The 25885-nt window shown below is 37.5% G+C and overlaps 2 protein-coding genes across 32 annotated transcripts in view; one reads left to right on the top strand and one right to left on the bottom strand.

Moving 5' to 3' along the window:
• Positions 1-13630, bottom strand: part of LOC114281024 (E3 ubiquitin-protein ligase XBAT33) — a 51687-nt gene extending 38057 nt beyond the window's left edge. For 7 of the 31 annotated variants that reach the window (XM_082902472.1, XM_082902470.1, XM_082902465.1 and 4 more), the window contains exons 1-10: positions 13447-13624; positions 13000-13202; positions 12649-12841; positions 12063-12521; positions 11322-11482; positions 11051-11229; positions 10832-10952; positions 7001-7095; positions 6758-6858; positions 5801-5927 (exon numbers count right to left, since the gene is read on the bottom strand). In XM_082902472.1, the coding sequence (XP_082758598.1) occupies positions 6853-6858; positions 7001-7095; positions 10832-10952; positions 11051-11229; positions 11322-11334 (414 nt within the window). In that variant the 5' untranslated portion in view covers positions 11335-11482; positions 12063-12521; positions 12649-12841; positions 13000-13202; positions 13447-13624 and the 3' untranslated portion in view covers positions 5801-5927; positions 6758-6852. Of the gene's footprint in view, positions 1-4659; positions 5437-5800; positions 5928-6757; positions 6859-7000; positions 7132-7979; positions 8093-10831; positions 11230-11321; positions 11483-12062; positions 12522-12648; positions 12847-12999; positions 13203-13446 lie in introns of those variants that run through there. The other 24 variants (XM_082902476.1, XM_082902474.1, XM_082902477.1 and 21 more) reach the window with 19 other exon arrangements.
• An 8932-nt stretch (positions 13631-22562) lies between these two features.
• Positions 22563-24061, top strand: LOC145806205 (uncharacterized). Its single transcript, XM_082902488.1, has 2 exons — positions 22563-23233; positions 23325-24061. Exons 1-2 carry the CDS (start codon positions 22796-22798, stop codon positions 23946-23948), a joined length of 1062 nt encoding a protein of 353 aa, XP_082758614.1. The 5' UTR covers positions 22563-22795; the 3' UTR covers positions 23949-24061.
• The last annotated feature ends 1824 nt before the right edge of the window (positions 24062-25885 follow it).

Raw genomic sequence — 25885 nt, forward strand, 5'->3', positions numbered from 1 at the left:
GGTTTCAAATTGCCAAGTACAAAAACAACTCTTCTCCCAGTATCAGGTTTGACAACACCGGTGGGGTTGTTACATACTTCTTCAAGTCGACCAAGGCGACTTCGCATTCTTCTGTCCACAGAAAGTCCGTGGCCTTCTTTAATAAACCAAAAAACTGTTTGCATTTATCTGAACTTCAACTAATGAACTTGTTCAAGGCCGCTGCCCTTCCAGTCAAAATCTAGACTTGTTTGGCTGTTGTCGGGCTTTTCAAGTCAAGGATAGCCTTGATCTGACCTAGGCTTGCCTCTATATCCCTTCTGGTAACCAAGTATCCCAGGAACTTACCGGATCCAACTCCAAATGCACACTTCGAGGCATTGAGTCGAAGCCTATATGTTCTTATGATGTCAAAAACTGCCTTCAAGTCGGCCAGATGGTTCCTAGGTTCCTTGATTTTAATAACCATATCGTCTATATAAACCTCTATTGTCTTCTCAATTAGATGTTTGAACATCTTGGTGACTAGTCTTTGCTAGGTCGCTCCTGCATTCTTCAGCCCAAAAGGCATTACTCTATAATAATAGAGTCCTTTAGGGGTGATGAATGTCGTCTTCTCATCGTCTAGGGCATATATTGCTATCTGATAATAACCTCTGTATGCGTCCAAAAAACTCATCATTCCATGCCCTAAAGTGGCATCTACCAGTTGATCAATCTTGGGCAGTGGGAAACTGTACTTGGGGCAAGCCTTATTCAAGCTTGTGAAGTCCACACAGACCCTCCACTTCTCATTCTTCTTCTTCACGACTACTGTATTAGACAACTAAGTGGGCTAATTTACCTCTCTGATGGCCTGTGCCTTTAGTAGCTTGTCTAGTTCTTCCTCAACTGCATGCACATGTATCAATGTCGGCCTTCTTGCTCTCTAAACAACTGGTTTTGTCGACCTGTCCACGTTAAGTCTATGACAGGTGACCTCGGGGCTGATCCCCAACATCTCATAAGGTGTTCAAGCAACCACCTCTATGTTCTCTCTCAAGAAAGCCTCCAATTCTCTTTCTTCTTCCTTGGCTAAGCTAGAGCCGAGAAGAAAGAATCGTTCATCATCTAATTCCTACACTAGAACCTTTTTTAGTGATTCTTCACTTTTCTCGGCTTGGTCTTCACTTTCAATCTCTGCACTTTCTGTTTACCTTACATTACAAGTGTACTTCATTGCTGTCATGGAGCAATTTTTCTCCTGTACTTGGTCCCTCCTTCTTTAATCCCCTGATTAGTTGGGAATCACAACAGTTGGTGCAACGTGGAGGAAACAACCCTCATTGCATGTAACCAAGGTTGTCTCAAAATGATATTATACGAGAATGGAGCATCTATCACAGTGAACCTTTGTTGTTATCTTTTTGCTCCCTACCTGCACCTCCAGATTCGTGGCTCCTACAGGCTATGTCGGCATCCCATTAAATCCAACCATCAGGTTGTCAGATTGCTCTAGATCACCCTGATGGAAGCCAAGCTCCTTGTAATATCTAACATACATGACGTCACAAGAGCTGCACTAATCGACTAGTATGCGCCTCACCTAGCAATCTCCAATCTTCAAAGTTACCACCAGGGCATCATTGTACGGATATTACATCATATCTAAGTCGACCTCAATGAAAGAATCATTAGTCCCTAATATTCATAAGTTCTGGGCTTCTTTTGTTGGACCTAATATACATGCTGCAAGTGCCTTACTCTCTTGGTCACCCCTCGAACTTCATTCTCATTGACCTTCGAGTGAATCATATTGATTACTCGAGGTCCCCTTGTTTGCTGTGGCGGCGGTGGTGGTGGTGGAGGTGGTGCTGCCGATGCCTGGGGTAGCCTCGTATGTTCTTCCATTATCTTCACCTCATCCCCTAGGTCTCTCAAGTGACCTGACTAGATCTCCCAAGTGTGACTTCAGAGCTCGACATCCCTGAGTCAGGTGCTCATCCTCATTATGTTAGGCACAATGTTTTGCAGTGCTCCTGCCCATTAACTCGCCAGGGATCTTCTTCGACTCTCTGTAGTACGGCTGGTTTTTGATCCTCTCTAAAACTTTATAGATCGAGATCCTGAATACCGTGTTAACTGCCTGCATAGCCCTCGCTCCTATTTCTTTCCTGTCAATACCGACATTCTCTTAGCCTTGCTTCGGCGAGCCGTTTCTTCTTTCTTGTTTTGGAGTCCTTGCTCTTTGTGTATCTTCTTCTGTTTGGGTATACTTTTCAATCCACGCCATGAGCTCTTCCATGCTCTTCGATAAGGTTTTTGCAAGTGAATTTTGAAGCGAACATTTGTTATATAAGCCGTTCTTGAAAGACACGACCACCAGCTCCTAGTTACAAGTTGGAATTCTATTGTACACTTCATAGTATCTCTTGGTGTAAGCCCTAAGGCCTTCGCCATTGCTAATCTTCAAAGCCAGTAGGAAATCTACCCTTAGTGGCTATGACTTGTTTGTAACAAACTTGGCCACAAACATACTAGGTCTTCCCAACTCTTCATAGTTCCTTTCGACAACTTATGAAACCAGTCTGATGCTATCTCCCCAAAGAATGATGGGAATACTTTGCATAGCAGTTGCTCATTCCAGTTTCACAAAGCCATTGAATTTAAATACACACCAATATGAAAGTTTGGATCAGACTTACCGTCGTAGATTTGAAACCTCGGCATGTTGAATCTTTTTGAGGCCTCAAATGTATCTAACACCACTAAGAATGGCATCCTCGGCCAGACATTGGACGTGATCTCAACGTTGAGTCTCTTTCTCTAAAGGTAATCCCTTAAATCCTCCTTCATTCTACCAAGAGCTCGACTATCACTAGACTTTAGTCTCTTCAGCATACTGCTCCCAGTGAAATTGTGCGTCCTCTTAGACCTCCCTTTGTCGACTGCATCAAAACAGAGACCTTGCCCTTGGATCTGCCGAGATCCTTTGACAAAGGTCCTCTTAGTTCGTGGTATCCTCTGTGACTCGCCTTGTACTGACTCTGTGCGCTCGACATCCTTTGATGGCTAATGTGAAGTTCCTTGTCGATGTCTTCTACAACGAGAACGATGGTTGCATTATGAAGTTGACCACAGTCTGCAGATTTGTCAACTTATTTGCCATTTCTTTCATCTCCTCATCCCTCCTCAGGCATTTATCTTTATATACCTGGAGGTCACCTTTTTTGTGATTGGTTATGTCTTTTTTTTTAAGTTATAACTCAAAAAAATATAAAATTCTGTCATTTTTGTATAAGGTGCAATATGGTACACTTAGTCTTTCCCTCATTTGTTTGTTTGAAATTCAATATACTGGCCAAAAATATTCATTGTGCCAATTTTTTTTTTCAAAAATCTTACTTTAGTCACTTTAAAAAGTCATTTACAAAAATCAGAAATCATTAAACAAATAGATCCACCAAATTAAATAAATAAATTATTTGTTCCCTCTAATTTGAGCAACATTTCATTTTGGTCTTCATATTTTAATTTGAACAAAGTTTTGTATCCCTTTGTTACTTATTGTTAAAATTTTCAATGAAAAAAAATCACCTATAAAGGGACTAAAGTGAAATCAAAAGAAAAGTACAAGGACCGATAGTGTAATGAATAAATTATATCGGTGATCCTTATAGTTTTTATTAAATTTTATTTTACTCTCTAATTTTGCATGTGGTCTTTTTCTATCAAAAAGTTAACAGCACATAATTGAAGGAGAACATTGCAACAATGCTGAAATTAACAAGACTGAAACTAAAAGAATTAAAGTAACATTTTACTTAAATTATGGAGACTAATCATATAATTTATCAAAAAATATAAATAAATAAAATTTATAATATTAACTTCTTTACATTGATCTTTAAAAATAATATCAGTAACAAACAAACAAAGAAATTTAATTAGATAGTTGTTACAGCAATCAATTAAAATTTTATTTTCATCAATTGATGAGTTCTTTAAAATCCACAAAACAACTATTTATTACTTACTTTTTCTTTTCTTTTCTTTTTTTTTTTTATTTTTTGAATGACAAAAAGAGTAGAAGAGGTACAAAAAGTACATCGACAAAACACAAACACATGGCCACAAAACAATCTCCCTTAGCCACAAGAAAAATCCATAAGCACAATCATCTCAGACATCTAATAATCTAAACAAGTTGAGAACACCCCAAAGATCCAAAACTAAAGCCACAATCACCAACCCCATCCATAGGAACAGAGCCCCTCAAGATTTCTTAAAAATTAATAACAAAGTCAGATATTGAAATAAACTCCAAACAACCTCCATCTCTCAATCACAGACAAAGCTTGACCTTGATAAAATCCAACACCTTTACCCACTCTACACATGCTCCGTTAAAAATACATTCATTCTAAAACTTCCAAAGAGACCAAAAAATAGCAATTAGAATTGAAAACCCATATCTTCTTCTTTGGCTTCCTAGGGAAATCTCATAACCACCATTCGAGAAACTCCCGACACAAATGAGGTACTGCTTAATTTATTACTTTTATTACTATTTTCTTTTTTCCTAAATTTATGGGCAAAGGTGTTGGGTTTTAAGGCCAACCCACCTGAACTATCGGAAATAAATCACACAATAATGACACACAAGATTTATGTGATTCGATCTCAAAGTGTACGTCCATGGACAGAATAACAAATTTTCACTAAAACAAATAGAGATTACAACAGATGAGGAGAGTCTCTTACTCAACTCACACACTTTCTACTAACACTCTCAATTCTCTTCTCACATTCACATATACACAATCAGTTGTGTATTCATGCTACTCACTCACTTGTATTGTAATTGCCTCTTCCAAGCTAACTCAATATATAGAGGGAGTTGGAGAAAACGTTAAGAATCATTGCGGTTGCGACCGAAAATGGCTTGTTTGGCTAGGAACAAACTTCCTTCCTCTTCAGGAGCCAAACCAAAAATAACCTAAAAAACAGGAGTTAAACTGCAAATTTCCCAAAACCTTGGGGCCAAAGTGAAATTTCCTAAATTACAGGGGCCAAATTACAATTTTCCAAACTTTCTATTTGATTCGGGTCGAACCACCTAATTGACCTGATGATGTCACCTGCTGCAGCACAGATGTCAGCGAAAAAATATGCTTCGAAGTCGTCACTTGCGCGACCCGAACTCCTGACCAAATTCGCACCACAATACGGCTAAACCAGTGCGACTAACTCACTCTTGTGATACATTTTCTCCAGATAGGTATTTAAAGTATCAGGTTTGGCAACAGTGGTTGTCTTCAACCTTTAGACAGGTGCGTGACTGCGCGTGTCCTTCACTCAGAAAATTTTATAGGCGCATGAAAATGTGTCAGGCCTCCTCTTGAGCTGATCTTTGTGGGTCTATACTCCTCTCATCGATAGAAACCTTATGGTGTGCTGAAAACAGAATTTCAAGCACTTTTGATTTCCGAAAGTTTCAAAAAAAAAAGAGTAATCTAGTCATAAATTAGCTAATATATATACACTCATATATTAGCTATGCCATAAAGACAACTGAGGTTTTCATCTCCAAAAACTAAACAGATGAAAGTCATTTTAAAAACTGCAGAATACACAACAGAAGCTTCTAAAAATAAACCTGGAAAAATATCAAATATTTTTCATGAAATATCATGGGATAAGAAGGATTTATTAGAAATTTAAACAGATAAAAGTAGAGAAAAACAAAATAGAATGCAATCCTAAACATGGCAGTTTAATGCAATCAAATAGTATGTACATGCACAAATAAATGTGTGTAAGGAGGAGCGAAGCGACATACCAGTAACCAGTGTAAAGTTGGCATGTCCATCAGAAAATGAAGTACGTCTGGGAAAAAAATGAAAACTTGTTCAATGATGATGATAATGAAGCTAGTTCATGCATCTCTTCCTGCAATTAGAGACCATCTGCACCAAAAAAAAGAAAAAGAAAAAAGAGAGAGAAATATATATACTGACTTTAATTTATCTAATAATATAAGATTGATGATTGATGTGGAAACATGCCTATTAGTTGCCCTATTGGTACATTTTTATTTATTTTTAAATGAAAAGAGATATAAAAAGAGCAGTAGTAAGTTCTAAACTTAGACTTTTGACTTTAACAAAAAAAATTATTTTTTTATTTTTTTGAATAACCCCTAACATATGATTGGTGTGCCAATTGTAAACAAAAGTTGCTTTCAAGATGCATTGAGAAAAAAAAAAAATTAATGACCAAACAAAAGATTGTCATTAATCACGACAAATGTGTTAAAAGAATATTGATTGAGGTATGCATAAATTGATTCGAACATCTGATTATTAAAAAATAATATATATGTGAGAACGTGATATATAGATATATACTTCTTGAAATTGTAATTATAAAAATTTTAATTTAGAATCACATGACAAGTTTTGATTTTATCGTCTTGAAATAAAAGCCCTGTAAGGTGATTTAAATTTTCAAAAATGTATTTTCATGTTATTTGTATAAAGGTTAAAAAAGAATAGATTTTACTTTTGGAAAATGTTAGGAACATTTTTCACAAATATGTCAGTCATAAGATTTAGATAAATCAAATTGAAATAATTGAGGGATCTACAAAGACTTATGATGAATTAATATATTGAAAATGTTAACATCACTTGCTCTCACAAGGATGCCTAGAGCATTTTGCTCTCTCTCTCTCTCTCACTCTCTGAGGAGAGAGGATATAGATAAATATATATATATATATATATATTATACTTGCCTGTTGCCCAAGAGTCTATGGAGTCTGATGATGAGATCATCTACATCAACAGCGAAATCTCCTCGCTTGATGTCAGGTCGAAGATAGTTCAACCTTCAGTCCTGCCCAAAATCAAAACCAATGTCTTCAACATTTTTAACCCCCCAAAACAAAACCCAAAAAAAAATAAAAAATTTGAAAGAACCCTAAACAAGGAACACCAAAAGATGGAAATTGAAAGCGTGAAAAGCATTTCTTGCTTGCCTGATTTGGTTGGAATGTGCTTCCAATTTCCTTGCCCATACTTGTCAAGAAATTTTCTGAGCAAGTTGCCATCTTCCTCAGTCCAAGAGCCCTTCCTAAGACCATTTGGACTACCCATTTCATTTATTTTTCTTTTCCACAAACACATTTTGAAGAAAGAAATCAAAAAACCAGAAGATTGATCAGGAAACGAAAGGAATAATGGATCTCTTAGATAAAATCATATATACAGACACACACAAATACCTATATATATATGTATATATGTAAATACAGATTTGAAGAAGTGGACATTAACATCAGAAAATTCAGTATTGATTACTACAAAAACTGAAACCAATCAAGAGACAAAATTTGAGAAAATTCAGCTCTAAGCATGGCAGTGAGGGACCAAAAACCAACTTGAAATCAATTCTGGGTCGAGAGAGGTGAAACCACCGAGAAGAGGATTCTAGTGAGACACAAACACACACACTCTCTCTCTCTCTCTCTCTCACTTCTGTTTTGAGAGAGGTGAAACCGGCGATAGGAGGACTCTTAGATAGGTAATTTTGTTTCCTTAAACCCTCAAGCTATGCTTTTTTTTTTTTTAATTAAATGTTATTTATCACTTTTTTCAAATATTGATGATGTGTTTGATTCATGTTTTAGATATGGATTTTGAAAAGTGTGGGGGCCGATTATTGGGAGTCATAGAGATTCCGGATAATCAAACCTGGGAGAGTCGATATTCCGAAGCACTCGGCAAAGGGTTCGAAAGCTCAAATCCAACCCTACTCGGCCAAATGACCGATTGAGCAAAAGGCCGAGTGAAGATCGGACAGTCAGAAAATGTGCCGAATACGAGGTGGGAAAGGGATCTAATCCCGAAGCCCAAAGAAGAAAAGATATAAACAGGAGAAACATCAGCCAGAAAGAGGTATGTGAGAACTATTACACTTAGCTTAAAATACAAGTAATCCTGAGAGTAGAGACTGACTTGTCCGTCGGAGTGCTAATTCCGGCACCCCCGACCGGAGTGTTTACTTCTTTTCAGGTGACCAGAAGAGGATCTCGAGCGCTCCTCAGGATCAGAAGAGTATTTCCAAACCACTTCCCCACAAAAAGAAAAATGAAAAAGGTGTAAAATTAGATAAAATATATTTATATTTTTATTCACATTTCATTTCTATTTCTTATCTTTTTAAATTCCTACCTAAATCCTCGAATCAAACATCATATAAAGTTAGGTACATTACTTTTTCAAATTATCTTTTTCTGAAAATTTTGAATTAATATTACTTTTTAAAGTTGTGTTCTACAAACTCTTATCACACATGTCTCTCCATATAATAATTATTGAAATTTGTTTTAGTTGTTATCTTAAAGATTAGCGATAGAATAAATATATATATATATATATATATATATATGTAGGACTTAAAGTAAAAAATTTAAGTTTGAATTTGTTCAAATGTAATTCTCTTAATATTTATAAATATTTTTTATTGATCGATAAAAAGCACCGTAAATATGAAGAATTTTTTTTTTTATGATATTGAGTTATCAAAATATGATATATTATAGGCTTAAATCAAGAATTGTTGAAAAAAATTAACTTGAACTAGATTTTCTAATTTCATTTTTAATATTTAATCCAATGTTGGAACCCCAAACTAGCTATACTAGTCCAGAATTGATAAAGACAATTTTTGATTATCAAGATAATTTTTAATGATTAGGTGAATGTCACATTGACATAAATATTGAATCGACTAACTTCTAACCCACTTATAATGTTTAGTCGAATATCACAAGTCAATCATAATCTATTTCACGCAAAAATTATGACATAAGATAATTTACAATTTTTAGTAGACAAATTTTAAGCTTTTACAAAATAAGAAAAATTAATATATTAACAAATGTAATTTACTACTATCATATATTAAATTAAAATTACAAAATTTATATATATTTTATCGTAAATATAATTTTTGTAATTTTTACTAATTAAATTATGACTTGCAATTTTTTATTAAAAACTTATAATACACAATCAATGATATCAAAATAAAACCTTCTTTTAATAAAAAAAAAAATGAATAAAATTTACTCCTTCAGTCTCTATTTATTTGTTCATTATAAAAAATTGAACTTATTAAAGATACATGTAATCATTATGTTTTAATTTAAATATCGAATTTTTTTTTCACCATTATGTCCTATTTTTAATATGGAGGAGGTTCCCCCATCTCTTTTAACCTCAGTTTGTTTTTGAATGATCTATTTTTTAATTTTTTTTATTTATTATAAAAGATGTGTAAAAACATATGGTGTTGATGTGAAATAAATAAATAAAACTGCTTAAAGCCAGGTTCCCAATAGTGTTTTTCAAAATTGCAAAATAAAGTGGGTATTTTTATCACTCAATTACTAAACAAATTTAAGTCAATATTGTATTTTTTTTATTTACTAAAAACAATATAAATATAATTTTGAAATTGATTTCTTAGGCACTTTGACAGGTGTATATGTATACATGCATGTATAGAGTTGGATAGTGCGATATAGCAAGGAAAATGATATACCTGCATGAAGATAGTCAGGTTGATAAGGTATAGGAATAGGAATAGCATGAGGCCCATTATTAGGGTGCAAATGCACAGAATAGTCCACCCTCTTAATTGCTTCAGAAGCTCATGGTGGGGTAAGCTGAGTGTATTTGTCCTATTTTTAATGTGGAGGAGGATCCCCCATCCCTTTCATACTTGCTTCCAAAGTTCGTGGTGTTGAGTAAGTGTTCTAGCTCTATTTAAGCTCTTTCTTTGTGTTGTGCTTAAAATAATATAAAATTTATTTAAAATATGTATTAAAAATAAATAAATAAATAAATAATTAAATTTTAAATTTTAAATTAAAATAATAATATAAAATTTATTTAAAATATGTATTAAAAATAATTTATAAGCAACATAGCACAACACAAAGAAAGAGCTTAAACAAAGCTAGAACACTTACTCAACACCACGCACTTTTGAAGCAATTAAGTATGAAAGGGATGGGGAAAACTCCTCCACGTTAAAAATAGGACAAATACACTCAGCTTACCCCCACCATGAGTTTCTGAAGCAACTAAGAGGGTGGACTATTCTGTGCATTTGCACCCTAATAACGGCCTCATGCTATTCCTATTCCTATACCTTATCAACCTGACTATCTTCATGCAGGTATATCATTTTCCTTGCTATATCGCACTATCCAATTCTATACATGCATGTATACATATACACCTGTCAAAGTGCCTAAGAAATCAATTTCAAAATTATATTTATATTGTTTTTAGTAATTAAAAAAAAAATACAATATTGACTTAAATTTGTTTAGTAATTGAGTGATAAAAATACCCACTTTATTTTGCAATTTTGAAAAACACTGTTGGGAACCTGGCTTTAAGCAGTTTTATTTATTTATTTCACATCAACTCTTTATTTTTTTACATATCTTTTATAATAAATAAAAAAAATTAAAAAATAGATCATTCCCAAAACAACCTGAGGTTAAACGAGATGGGGAAACCTCCTCCATATTAAAAATAAGAAAAATACACTTAGACAACGCCACAAACTTATGAAGCAATATTAAGACTGAAAGGAATAGGTGAACATCCTGCTTATCTTTTACTAACTTTTTGAAATTGTTTTGAAAAATATATAACAATGGTAAGGTCATAACAGTTTTATGCACTTTGCATCACTCAGCAAATTTAAAATTGACAAAAGCTACCCAAAATTGGAAAAAAAGGCAAAAAGAATATAACAAGAAAAGAAAATGAAAAGAGACAGTGTATACCCAAATCGACATCGACATCATCATCCACTTTGACATAGAAATCAGCATCCCATTTTGCAACAGCAGTGGACAAGAAAATTTTGGTTTTTGCAGACAATTCATGATACCCTTCAACATGCTCCTACAAGACAACATGACTCATGAGCACCAAGATTGAGAAAATAGTTAAGTACACGAAGCAAACATTGGACACACGAGAACCCATTCACAAAACATTACCCATTGCAGTTTAAGGTCAACCGACTGGCACCTCTTGCAAGAAGGATCTATATATACAAGAACATGATCACTTGTACTTGCAATTGTCAGAAAATCATCGAAAATAGGACAAATACTCGCCTGACAGCATTTCAAATTTCCTCCACAAGCAGCATAATGCAAAGGGGTGCTTCCAGCTCCTATAAAGAGATACATTCATAGTATTTATAAGTCAAGAACACAGACAAGCCTCCCACAAAACATGCTTTTGAACCTCAAACAAATGACTTACCAATCAAATCCATTGATGTTCCATAATGAAATGTCACAGATGAAACATTTGCATGAATATCAAGTAGGAGTTATACACAATCAGAATAACCATTCAATGCAGCCATCTGAAGAGCAGTGATACCACCATCAGCAGCCTTATTTACAAACTTGGACAGTGCACTGCATTTCAAATAAATCTATCAATGAACAGAATAGAACAATGTTTGGTGTTATCAACTGCTGAAAATTAAAGACTCTACAACCTCTGAAATAATTATTATTGCTGAGGCATATTAAAACTTACTACAGCTTCATCTTTATGAAATCAATCTATACAAATATCTAGCTTACAATTCTGCCAGAAAAACTTAAAGAAGGCCAGTTGTATTGCAACATGTAGATAGCCACAAACTGTTTGCGTATTTTGAATCAATGAGTTTTCCTCTCATGCTTATGCACTTCTGATAAACAGAAAAACAGGAGGAATAGCTTATATATTCAGCTCAACTTGGGAAGAATCTCCCTAAAAATAATGTCCATAATTTTGTTATATTTAGGGCCATACATCTATGATACTCTAGTCCAAATTGTCTTTCCTCACCACCCCAATCCATATCCGTTTTAAGTCTTCCTTTCAAGGGAGCCACTATTGGTCTTCTTTTTTAGTTATCAAAACATCTAAACATATTTTACCTCATCACCACATTGATTAATGTCATGTCATTGACAGTGAAAAAACAAACAGAAATAAATCAAAAACCTTTGGTCATATTTGCTCTTCATAGTGGAATCATTGTCTCTGTCACAATTGGTTTGAGCATTTATAGATTCAAAAGGAGCACTGGGAACAAAGTCAGCCACAACGAGTCTCATATATCTAACATGCCCATTAACTGCTGCAAAATGGAGAGCTGTTCTTCCACTGAGATAGTCTGCCCTTGTAACCCGAACGGAGTGAGTAAAATATGTGATACACAAAAAGGAGAATTAACTAATTTATAAATAAAATAAAATAAAAAGGTCTTCAGAGTGATACAAAATTTGGGATATAGCAAACTGACCATGGGCCTTGTAAACGTTTGAACTTCAAGCCCCAACTACAGCTTGGTAACAATACTATGCAGAATGGAAAAGAGAAAGATGCTGAAAGGAAAACTCACACTGCAGTTGAAGAGTAGGAGAGTCTGTACAATAGCACCATCTTGCCGACGATACACATCTGCAGATATTTGGAAGGCAAAAAAAAAAAAAAATTAAGATAGAAGGCACACCATACAAGAAATCAATATACAATAAATAGTAAAAAAGCCAACTGATGAGTCCAAAAAAACACAGGAAGAGAATACCCTGAGAAAAATCATCAAGATAATATGGAGCAACTGATGATGCTCTTATAGTTTGACGAACGTGATGCTTACTACTTCCAATAAAAGGATTGCGTTCGTATCCAACTTGAGGACTGGCATTAACATTTCCTCTACCACTGGATGGTTAACCTTCCAAAATAGCAAAAGGTATCTCGGGTGTGCCAGCAGGGTACTATACTTTTAATCAGGTAAAATTTTATCAAAGAAACATTGACAATAATAATGTTGATTGAAACTACAGTTTCTACAGATCATAAACTAATTTAAATTTTACTAAAAGAATGACAATATGTCCATGTCAAACAAAAAAAGTAGATCTTTGTATCGAACCTGGTAATTGCTGAATATAAAAGGTTGAGCTGATACCGCGCTGACCAGAGTTGATATTACAAAAACTTTGGGAATGTGAAGGAAGATCAAGTCAGAACCCTACGACGGAGAGATTGAGGGAGAACCAGAGCAGATCAGCGATGAATTGTTCGTCATAGCGTCGTTGTTCGTCGACTTCCTCTTAATCAATGCCAATCCCAAAACTGAATCAATATCTCAATCAAAACAAGACAATCAATAGCTCAATCAAAGCAAATGCAATTCTGCAGAGCTAGGGCATGAACCCTTCAAATTCAAACTTTACGAAAAATAAAAATCAAATACAAATGTCAATCAGACCAAAAACGAAAATCAAATACAAAAGCAAATCAGATCAAAAATGAAAATCAGATTCGGATCTTAGATAGAGAGGGCACCGCTTGTGCGATAGAGATAAAGATGGCCCACCTTCTGAGACACAGCTCTCGAGAGAAAAAGCTCCCGAAAGAGAAGTTATCTGCAATAGCTTCATCATCCATCTTCAACGCAATGTGAGAGGCGGGGATAGTCATGGAATTTCAGAGAGCTCAGGGAGAAAGATTGAGAGCGAGAGCTAGGGATTGTTTTCGACAAAGAAGATCGGGACTCTCACGTCTTTTTAACTAAATAAATAAATAAATAAAAAAAATACCTAGCAAATATGAAGGGTGTGTTTGGTTTGATTTTGGCGAAAAAAATTTCAAAAAAAAAAAATTGGAGAAAGAGTGTAGAATTTTTTTTGATTTGTTTAGTTGTATATTTTGTTGTAGTTAAGTAAATGTGTGTGAAAAAAAAATTGATTGAGGAAGAGAGATGAGAGAAAAAAAGTTATTGATTGATATGTAGGAGATAGAAAGTGATTTTGAAAAAAAATTTCCACATTCACTAAACCAAACAAAATTTTAAAAAAAAAAAATTCTAAAATTTGTTTTTCAAAAACAAACCAAACAAGGCCGAAGCGTGGAAAATAAGAAACAATTATGAGTTAAAATAATACCTAGCAAATATGAAGTGTGGAAAATAAGAAATAATTATGAGTTAAAATGACAAGCATTTTGAGTTACAAGGGATTGTTTGGGAATTGTCAATTTTTAATTTTTTATAAAATATATATATATATATATATATAATGTTTGTTGAAATTAAAGTGATATAATAAAAAAAATAATGTGTTCCAAATAAAATAATGAAGTAAAGAATGTATAACATTTGCTTCCTTGCCTTTATTTAGTCGTATTCCCGTAGTCCTGCTCATTTGTTAAGCCCTTGATCCACTAATCCTTTACTACCTCTTATAATTTGTTGATCAATTTCATTTGAAAATGAAAAAGTGACTTATCTCATTGGTCATCTGTCTGCAATGGTGTTGCCCAGTTGCATAGTGACATTTTAAAGTCTGAGTTATTTGTAGACTACCACCACCAGCCACTGCCCCTCTGATGATGTTAGTTACAGGTGCACCAATCGATTGATTCGGTGAGATCCTTGGATTAATTCGATGAGAGCCTTGGATTGCATGCCTTATTCAATTAATTCAGTTTCTCATCTCTCATCTCTCTTTGCTTTTGATTTGATTTCTAGAGTTTTGATTTTGATTTGATTTCTATTCAATTAACCTAAAAATTTCTTCCTTGTAGTTTCATTTCAACTCTATGATCTCAAGCAGCAAGGATTCATAGAGAGACAGGAGCTTGTGAGGTATTTTGAATTGTGTTGTGTTTATAGCTCTTCAATGAGAATTTCTATTGATTTGGTTATGTAACATGTTATGGATTGCCAATCGTAGTTTTTTTTAATTGTTTGTAATGCACCCCAGCCCCAACTCTTAACTTCCTATATTTTAGTACCTCTTGCAATTCAAAGTTTATATAACCTATCTATACTTGGTGACTCTTCATTATATTTAATTCAATATGGTTTTCAACGATTTGATTGTTGTCTGTGGACCTAATCTAGATTTTGCCACTTCCTCTCTCAGGTTTTGATATGTCGAAATGAGGCTGAAAAATGCTTAATTGAAACATCTATAAATTCATTGCGCATAAGCCTGAAGGTGAGATAAAGTAGTTTACATTTGGATACATTCTTGAGTTCTTTCCGTTGGTTATGGATGAAATAGCATATGATGCACACTCACTATCTCACTTGTGTGTATAGAATCAGATTAGAAGTACATACACACTCACTATCTCACTTGTAGTATGATTTCGTCGTTAAAATTTATGAATATATATATATATATATATATGATTGATTGTTCCTATTTCTAATTGTCTATTTGGATTGGGTGATTTGGTAAGAAATGATTAGAAATGAAGACTCTCTTATTTTTTGGATTATAAATTAGGTGAGATTTGGTGTGAAGCAAATTGATTGGGTATATGTTTTTTTTATAATCTGGAGATTTGTCCATTAAAATCTGATGTTTAATCTGATGATAGATGATGTATTAGTCTTAATTATTTAATAGATGATGTTTAAATTAGGTGAGATTTGTCCTTATTTTTTTTGAATTATAGACAATGTATTAGTTTTAATTGAATAAAATCTGATGTTTAAAATGTTTTGTATTGTTGTTTACCAAGGAATTAGATCTTGATTGTTTTGGTGGTGTGAATGAATTGAAATTGAAAAGGGGTTTCGATTATTACTGTTGAAAACGTTGACAAAAAGCTTTACTGTTTATTCTGTTGATTGGAAATTTTGTTATGTTTTGTTTAATTATTTAATGTGTGGTACAATGTATTGACTGGCAATTACTTATCAAAAAAAAAAAAAAAAGACGGAGATAATCAGTATTATTTGATGACTCATTGACTTTTTGATTGCTTGGTTATGAATTATGATTAGAGGATGAATCTGATTCATGATTCGAATTGAATGTTTATGTAGAATGGAACCTTAGAAGAGGTGAAGAATATAGTTTCTGTCCTTGATGCTGGTGAAGTGCCGTCTCAGGATGTTGTGGGTAAATAAATGCAAAATGAAACTTACAGCTAAATTGGTGTGTTTCTATTCTAATTTATATGCTTTCACCTATTACTATTTTTATTAAGTACACCACTAGTGATTTGAACATAAAAATTCATTAAACTATCTTGTAGAAAATTAAGGGTCAGAGTTTTAAGAATGTTTCTGTCATATGCTGTGTTGGTCTCCGAATATGGGAAATCTCGGCAATAGACTGGCCTTCCATCAGTAGCTTCAGCAGCAACTACTGCTAGATTATTATCAGACTTCACCTCCACCAGCAATCTTAGCTGCTCATCTTTTCTATATATTTATATAGGCATAGCAATGGCAAAATAAAAAGTAACATAAGTATATCTAAGCTGTAGATTTGGAAACTAAATCTATTTAAATACCTTATATTGTTTTTTTTTTTTTTTGATCTTTGAAGTTGAAACATTGAATGAAATCCTCTACTGGGGTAACAAAGATAAATAACACTGCTGAAACTAGCTCATTGCCGAGAAGATGCCAAGTATGTCAATTGCTTTCTTGTCTTCATTAGCTCATTGCCGAGAAGATGCCAGAGTTACTGGATCTTGATAAGGATCTCGGTCATTTGGAAGCAGCCTCTAAGGTTTGCATTTTTCTTAATATAATATGTGAATGAGGTGTCTCTAGTTGATTTGTACAATTTATTACTTGTTCCATCTGCATATCAAATGGCTAGATCCAATTGAAGTCTTTAGCTGAAGAAATGCAAGTTGTGAGTAAAGATCTTGAAAAGGTTAAGTAGGAACTCACTGCTTCAGAGAATGATGGTGCCATCTCTGCAGGCTTCCAAAAGGTAGGGGACATACTTGGGACATTAGCTTACTCTTTCGTCTTCTTCTTCTTTCTTTCTTTTTTTTTTAGATTTACGTTGGATCTTCATAGATGCACAAAATTCTAGTTTCATGACAAAACTAGTGTATGTTTGTTGACAGTGATGCTGAGATATAAAATAAAGGGGATTTGCCAATACTGAAATTTTAATCTTACTGGAAAATTCAGCAGTAAATTTGGTTTGATTTTTCTTTTGTTAAAATCTGCAAGTTCTTGCTTAGTAAAGTATACTGACACATTTATCTTGCAGGGGAAGCTCAGTATTTTAGAGATGTATCTGTATGTAGGTTAGATTAGATGATGAAAATGAAAATGCTAACATATTTCATTGCATGAGTCTAGCTAACTTAGTTAAGAGCCAAATTTAATTGAAATATTTCTAATAGTGTTACCAAAAAATGCTAATGCCATAGAGATTTAAGGCTTTAAGTTTGTAAGCTACTACTTGGTTTGTTCACAAGTTGCCGCACTTTATAAGCCACTGCCTTTGTTTGGATGTGCATACGGCTAGGCAAGGTTATGTTCTTGTGTGTATGTGTGTATATTAAAAATAACTTTCTACGGCATGCAAAATTATGTCGTGAAAAGTGTAATGATTTATCACATGTAAGAAAATATCGTAAAAGATTATGTACGATATATAAAGTATGTCATAAACAGGGACAGACACAGGATTCTAATATCGGGGGGGCGAGTGTACATGCAATCAAAAAATTTGTAATGAGCATGTGATATACAATATCAATTTCTACCCAAATATCACAAAAATATATAATTTGATGTTTCTATTCATCGTATATAATTACAAAATATTATCAAAATACAATTGGATATGCTCTAGTAAATCCATATTAATTTTCAAAAAAGCAACTATTTGCTTTACATACTTACTTAGGCATCTAAAGTTATGCTCGATGCTCTTTCATAATATAAAAAACATCTATGATAGAATCTATATTAAAATCTCGAGCAATGTCTTTGTCAACATATGTTAACAAGTAGCTTAAAATAAAATCATCCTCGATCCTATTGCGCAATCTAGTCTTTATAATTTTCATGGTTGAAAATGCACATTCTGTTGTCGCCGTAGAAATTGAAGAAAATGCACCATTGACCACGAATATTTTGTATGTTAGTTTTTTTCCAAGCTTTCATATTATTTACACACAGAGAGAGAGAGAGAGAGAGTAGAGTGGAGAAGGGAGCTTAAACAATTAGGTTAATAAGAATTTGGGAACATTTTCAAGTGTGGGGCAGGTTATACGTGAGTAGTATTCGTTTTTTTTTTTTTTTTAGTTATAACAAAACAATTAAAAAATGTGGGCCCTAATTAGACAAAAAAGACTTTAACATATTAACAAATAAATTCTCAATTATTTTAACATTACTAAATTAAAAATAAAAAGTAATTATACTTCAAAAATAAATTATTATTATTATTATTTTTAGTATTTATCAAAAAAATAATTAAATTTTTAAATTTTAAAGTAGAAAATTTAGGGGGTGGTGGTTCTTAAATTTTTTGCAAAAACTTTGGGGTGGCGAACCTATATAATTTAAAAATATTTGTAATTTTAATTCTATATCTAGGGGGTTTTTCAAAACTTTGAGGGGATGGTTGCCCCTGCCAGCCCCTCTCTCGGTCCATCCCTGGTCATAAATATATTAAAAATTATATTCTACGACATACAAAATTATGTCTTGAAAAATGTGATGATTTATGACATGCAAGAAAATGCCGTAAAATATTATATACGGCATACAAAGTATATATGCTATAAATATATTAAAAATAACCTTCTATGGCATGCAAAATTATGTCATGGAAAGTATGATGATTTATGGCATGACAAAAATGTCGTAAAAAATTATATACGACATACAAAGTATGTCATTAATGTTTAATTTATTACTTTTTACAACTTTACCTGCATGCCGTAAATGATACTTAACTTTCCACGGCATGTCATATAACGGCATTTGTGTGCATGTCGTGAAAGAGTTTTATGGCATGCATTGCAAGCCATAAAAATTCAATTTTGTTGTAGTGATTGTGCTATAATGTGGTTTGACTTAAAAATATCTATGATTAAATTACAATTATAATTGTGCTATAAAGTGGTTTTATCTTGGTATTGCTTCACTCTAATTGTACTTTCACGAAGGGAGAAAAAATAGTTTCAAATTAGTGACAACACAACTTTTAAAATCTCAAAGCTATTTTTTTCTATTCTTGTTTTGTCTATATATATGCATATATTATTTATTGTCATTATTATTATAGTATTTATACTAAAATATCTTGTTTGTTATTCTACTAGACTAACATCATTTTCAATCTCAACATGTTAGGCATCATCAAGCCAGTCTGATAGCTAGAGCTCTTTGGAGAGTAGAAGAAACTGATGTACTGTAACGCCCTCAAAATAATAACATTAAACCCATTAAATCAGATATGCATTGATATACAAGTTCCACATTCTTTACATTTCCGAGTGTCTCATTACATATGTATTACAAGTTAACAACAAAAGCAAAATGCCTTACGGGCTTACAGCTTTCCAAGTTAACACTTGGTTGCAACAAAAAGAGTACTAACTCATACACCTTAAGCCCTTGGCTTGTATTTACATGTAATACATCAAAAAGTAAAACGACGACATTATGTTCGCCTCTAGCCTTCCAAGCTATGTCCTTGGAGGTGGCATGCTTCCTGCACCTGAAAATGATATTCTCATATAGGGTGAGCCACAGCCCAGTAGAAATATACTAAACCAACCATGAACATTGACTAAAACATTAGCAATTGATAGATGGCCAACACTGATACATTCACATAAATCACATATTTATGTCATACGACTTACAAGTCCAAATTACTTTTCATTTTCCCTTTTTCAACAGATAGGCATATAAGCACTACCCACATTCAACAGATATGTATAACAACAATATCCACATTCTCAGATAAGCAACTAAGCTATATCCACATTCTACAACAGATATGTATAACAACAATATCCACAGATAAGCATATAAGCTATATCCACACTTCACAAAGATAAGCATATGAGCTCTATCTTCACTTCTCTAGACAAGCATATGAGCTGTATCTACGGAGTTCATCCCCTATCTTCTCCCAACACTAACCGGTTTAGAGGTACATCCCCTATCTTCCCCTAAACCGCGGAGTACATCCCCCATCTCCTCCTCTACACATAACGTATACAAACACATTGGTTCTATATACAATCACTCAATACATGTAGTTAATGTATTCTATCAACCGTCAAGTTCCATGACACACTTCATTGATTAGTTTTAGTTGGCCTAATCATCATGCATTGTCTACAACAATCACGACTATCCTCCACCGATAGCCCAAAGCAGTTGTACGGGGAGCAAATATTCCGGCGTGCCCGTATTCCTTTCTTCCGAGCTCCGTCGATGTCCGATCACCTGCGAGCAAATAACGGTGAGCTACCCGGCGGTGTGTGGCCGGAAACACCCTCCGACGGTCAAATTAGCACACACCTTAGAGGGAATAGAAAGAGGGGAGAGAGTGTTTGAGTGTAAGAAATCCTTACAGATGTGTTCGTGTTTTTCGTATGGGGGGCGCAGACATGCCTATATACCTTCTGAGCCCCTTACCCACTCCCAGTCATCTCCTGACACGTGGTTCTGCTATCCCATCTGTCAGCATAAACCATGCCGTTCATCACCTGCTCTCAACTGCCTGTCAGCATAGCTGGAGCTCGGCAGCCGAGCTGCCCTACCTCGGTCATACCATGCTTCATACCTTAAGCGCCTAACCGGATAACCGAATGAAGGACCGGGCTAGCCGGCATCTCGGCAGAGCTTAGCCCGGGCTCCTCCTTTGGTCGGCCTTCTCGCCGGTCAATCAACTACCTCGGCTGACCGCGCCTTTCCGAGCGCCGGCCTCTCGGTCTGTCTGGTCTCGACAATCCTCGGACCGAGCATCTTAGCCTGACCGGTCACTTCCTGGTCGAGCAGCTCCTGCACGGTCCGGGGCAGCACACAGACCAAACTCTGCCCGGCCCAACTTCTGGTAGCCCATTTCCGAGTGCACAGTCGATCATCTCGGCCCAATGCTCTGCTGGGCCCTCAACTTGTTCAGTCTATACCTCGGCCCAACACCGGAGCATAAATCACCCTCTCAATTGCCCCTTAATTCCGTCCGCGGAAGCGTGACTGGGATTATTCACCTCGTCCGAGATAACGTTTCTCCGGTCGTCAAGACGCCAAGCCTCGACCGAGCTAGTTGACGCAATTGTCCGCAGATTTGACCGGTTATATTCCTCGGCTGACCTATTCCCGTTGAAAGTAGCTCGGTTGGCTCTTCGTCTTTTCAACCCGTCGCTTCAGTCCTGCCAAAGCCATAAATGGGGACACGTGGCGGTCTGCCATTGGTCATAGGGCAGCCAACCCGCCGTTTTTGCCAGAATTTGAATTTGGGCGGCCTTTCAACCTTACAAATACAACCTCCATCGTTCCATTTTTTCCCTACTGCTGCCTCCATCTCTGTCGACTCTCAAGCCCAAGCTCGACTGCCATCCTCCCATTTTTCGTGTTTGGGAAGGACACCTTCAGCCCTTCACAGGTAAGATACCTAATCTCTCCTATGTTGCTATTTGCTCTTATTTTGCACACATTAGGACCCAAAAACGTAGCTTTTAGGGCTTAGACCATAGAAAACGTCCTAAACCTCCCACTGTTCTTGGTGTTCTTCGTCTTCCTGAAGAACATCGAAGAACTGGGGTGAACCGGGCTCTGGGCCTTCTTTTGATCCGAAAAGTTAGCCAAACCGGGCAAACAACGTGTTTGTTCCAATCATGGCAAAAACCGAGATAACCAAAGGACTTGGTCGCTTAACCGGGCTAACATTAGGTCTGCTTGGGCGACCGAGCTCCTTAATCAGACAACCGAGGTCGTTTGGCCCCCTTACCGACCGAGCTGAAGTCTAGCTCTCTTAGCGAAACCCCACACTTACACTTACCATCCTTTTCCTGCAGAGTCCAAGGGGACCCCTGTCATTCCTGAACCTCTCAGGACCGAGCTGCAACAATTTATCACCGTGCCCAACCCATCAACCGGGCTATAGTAAGTCGGCCACAAATGGGGAAGTTCCGCTTCCTTGTGGATACTCCGGCCGCGCTAGCCGCTTTCAGAGAGGACTACGGCGTCCCGGCCGACGTCCATCTCGAGCTGGCCGAAGAAGAGACCACGCCTTGGGGTAGGGAGGAATGCCCCTTCACCGTGCTATCCATCGTTGAAGGAGGTCTTCGTTTCCCACTCAACCCTCTCATAACCGAGTTCCTCCGCCGAACCGGGCTGGCACCCACACAGGTGTCCACCAATACATATAGAATAATCAACGGCGTACACGAATTGAACCAACGGCTAGGCACCAACTTAGGCCTAGCCGAGATATTAAGACAGTACACAATGGGTCACACCGGTGACGGCCTGGCTTACTACTTGAAAATAAGACCGGGCAAGGAAAAAATCGTAACCGGCACCCCGGACAAAGATATGCACGATGATGATTTCTTCTGGGTGTCCGGCAACTACGAAACAGCCGAGGTGCCGGGCTGGTTCATAAGCAAGGACTTCGGTTCTTCATGTAAGCCACTCAAACTTGCTCGGTTAACTTTATTCTTTAGTTTTACTAATCGGTTTCCCTGTTTCTTTTGCAGCTATCCAAGCCTTGCAAGCCAACTACCAATTCCCCAACGTCGAGGCAATTCGGGCCGTGCTTAGGTACCGTCACCGAGACTGCAACGACTTGCTCGGCTACACACCGACTTACAGATATTCTGCTCCGCGCCGGAGTAGAGTAACTGACTTCCTCAGAGCTCCTTCGCCACCTCCAGATCCAACCCTACCAGACGTCCCATTAATCCGGTTAACCGACGAGCAAGAAATGGCCAAAAGATCTCGGATCAAAAACCTTCTAACCGCGACCTCAGCCGAGATACCGAGCGTCACCCCCCGTTCCCCGGCTGCCGGTCAATTGAGTGCAGCCGTCGTAGCCCTTGCTTCTCCAGCTCCAGCTGCCGTGCAATCCGCCAGAGAAGCGCGCCGGGCTGGAAAAAGACCAAGGGCAGATCCCTCCGCCGAGCTTGTCACCGAGCTGACAACCGAACATCCTGCTGAAACTCCGGCTCCCGTGCCCGCTTGGCGTCCTCAGCTGAAGCACCGGGGGCAGGACATCCCGGCGACTGCATCGATCAAGGCAGACAAAGAACATTTGCTTGCCTTCGACCTCTCCAAAGCGTTTCTCCTACCGGGCGACGTGGTTGGCAGTGACCACGTCCCTGACACCCGGCTGGTAAAATCTTCCGTGAAGTCGATGGCCAGGGTAAGTCGGCGTTCTTTTTAACATTTAACAAGTGTTTGCTCGGTCCTTCTTGCTCGGTCCCCTTTCTGATGTACTTTGCTTCTTTGTGCAGGCCATTCAAAAACAACATTTGGTCTTGGAGCGCATCCACCGGCTTAGGCAGAAAGCCAACGACACTGCCAGCCATGTTGAAAGCCTTCAAGCCGAGCTCGGCCGGGCTAAAGCTTCTCTCGAGATGGCCAACCATGACAATAATAGGCTGCTCGGTCAACTGAATGCAGCCGAGAAAAAACAAACCGAGCTCCAGGCCGAGGTTGACACTTTGAAGAAGGCGAAGAAGAAGGCTTGCCGGGCTGCCAACAATGCGGGTTTCAACGAGGCCGAGATGAATTACAAGAAGCAAGTCTTTGCAACACAAGACATATACTTCAAGGCTGGCTGGAAATTCGCTTGCGAACAGCTCGGCCAGGGCTCTGACACCGACGTTTTTGCCAATCCTCCCAAAGCTTCACTACCGGTCTACCTCGTGCCATATGCAAATGATGTATTCAGTGCGCTTCAAGCGGAGGCCGAGGAGGGGCTTGAAGAAGGGAGTGACGAGACAGATTCGGAGGCTGAGGAAGCCGTAGTGGAAGTGCAGCCCGGTCAAGTTGAGCCCGGTGCCCAAGAAGCGAGCCCAACCACCAACCTTGAGAATGCCGAGGATGAATTCACCAATCTATCCCCCTTAGTTTAGTTTTCTTTTCTTTGTATTTTTGCTTTCAATACTTTTGATGTAACCGGGCTCTGTCCCCACCTCTTGTAATGAATTTCTTTATCAATGAAAAATTTTGAATTTTCACCAAGTGTACACACGGTTGTAATCAATTCTGTCTTCAGCAAAACATCTCGGTATAACTCATCGAACCGGAATACATAACACGGTCTAAGTACTTTAGCAGAACGAGACAAATTCATGAACCGAAATAGCCACTTCGGCTGTAACTAAGTTGAACAAACCAACACTTCCAACCGGAGTACATCATCTCGGTTGGGAAGCCAAAGTTGGACAAGACACCAACTCTTCCAACCGGAGTACACCATCTCGGTTGGGAATCCTAAGTTGGACAAAACACCAACTCTTCCAACCGGAGTACATCATCTCGGCTGGGGATCCTAAGTTGGACAAAACACCAACTCTTCCAACCGGAGTACATCATCTCGGTTGGGGATCCTAAGTTGGACAAACACCAACTCTTCCAACCGGAGTACATCATCTCGGTTGGGGATCCTAAGTTGGACAAAACACCAACTCTTCCAACCGGAGTACGTCATCTCGGTTGGGGATCCTAAGTTGGACAAAACACCAACTCTTCCAACCGGAGTACATCATCTCGGTTGGGGATCCTAAGTTGGACAAAACACCAACTCTTCCAACCGGAGTACATCATCTCGGTTGGGGGTCCTAAGTTGGACAAAACACCAACTCTTCCAACCGGAGCATATCATCTCGGTCCGTAACATTAAAACAATAATCCAAGTGCTAATGCAAAATGAATTCTATAATTTGACAAAAAGAATTACATTCTGCTTTGCAAGCCAAAAAAATTGCTTTACAAAAAGAGGAAAGTAAAAAGCTTAAAAATAATACAATTTCAAGTTGGCCGCATTCCATGGCCGGGGTATGGCTCTTCCCTCCAGATCCTCCAAGTGGTAAGCCCCCTTGCCAGCCAGACCAGTGATCTTGTAGGGTCCTTCCCAATTTGCCCCTAGTTTGCCTTCTCCAGGCATCAGGGTGTTGCCCATAATCTTCCTCAAAACCCAATCCCCAACTTTGAACGGTCTGGGGTGCACTGTCTTGTTATACTTCTTGGAGAGCTCTTGTTGGTAGGCGGCCACATGGATGAGGGCTTTCTCCCGGCGCTCTTCCGCTAGGTCCAACTCCAAGGCAATAGCCTCGGCATTTAGTTCGGGCTCAAAACGCTCAGTTCTGAGGGTGGGCATTTCAACTTCCAAGGGTATGACCGCCTCCATGCCATAAGCCAAAGCAAATGGAGTTTCCCCGGTCGAACGTCGCGGGGTTGTTCGGTATGCCCAAAGGACGCTCGGTAATTCTTCAGCCCACTTGCCCTTAGCCTTTTCCAACCGTTTCTTCAACCCATCCAGTATAGTCTTGTTTGATGCTTCGGCTTGACCATTGGACTGCGGGTAGGCCGGGGTGGAGTTGTAGAATTCTATCTTCAGATCTTCACAAAATCCTCTGAATAGGCGACCGTCAAACTGGGTGCCGTTGTCAGAGATCAAAATCTTGGGGATACCAAACCGTGTGACAACGTTCTGCCAGACAAATCGCTTCACGTCTTTCTCTTTGATGGTTGCCAAGGGCTCAGCTTCAACCCACTTTGTGAAGTAATCTGTGGCCGCGATGAAGAATTTCCGGTTGCCCGGTGCTGTTGGCAATGGTCCCACTATATCTAGCCCCCACATGGCGAAAGGCCAAGGACTGGTGAGGGGAAGAAGTTCCCTGGCAGGTTGGTGGATCTGATGGGCGAATTTCTGGCATTTCTCGCACCTGCGGACATATTTTTGCGCGTCGGCCTGCATGCTCGGCCACCAGTACCCCTGCGAAATAGCTCGGTAGGCCAAGGACCTGCCCCCGATGTGGCTGCCACAAATGCCTTCGTGAACTTCAAA

This window comes from Camellia sinensis, chromosome 13, assembly GCF_055761805.1.
Source record: "Camellia sinensis isolate YWXY chromosome 13, ASM5576180v1, whole genome shotgun sequence".
In the NCBI taxonomy this organism is placed as follows: Eukaryota; Viridiplantae; Streptophyta; class Magnoliopsida; order Ericales; family Theaceae; genus Camellia; species Camellia sinensis.

Coding starts and splice junctions, on each gene's coding strand:
- LOC145806205 (XM_082902488.1), top strand. CDS start 22,796: ATGGCCAAAAGATCTCGGATCAAAAACCTTCTAACCGCGACCTCAGCC. Junction 23,234..23,324: donor CCGTGAAGTCGATGGCCAGG/GTAAGTCGGCGT, acceptor TTCTTTGTGCAG/GCCATTCAAAAACAACATTT.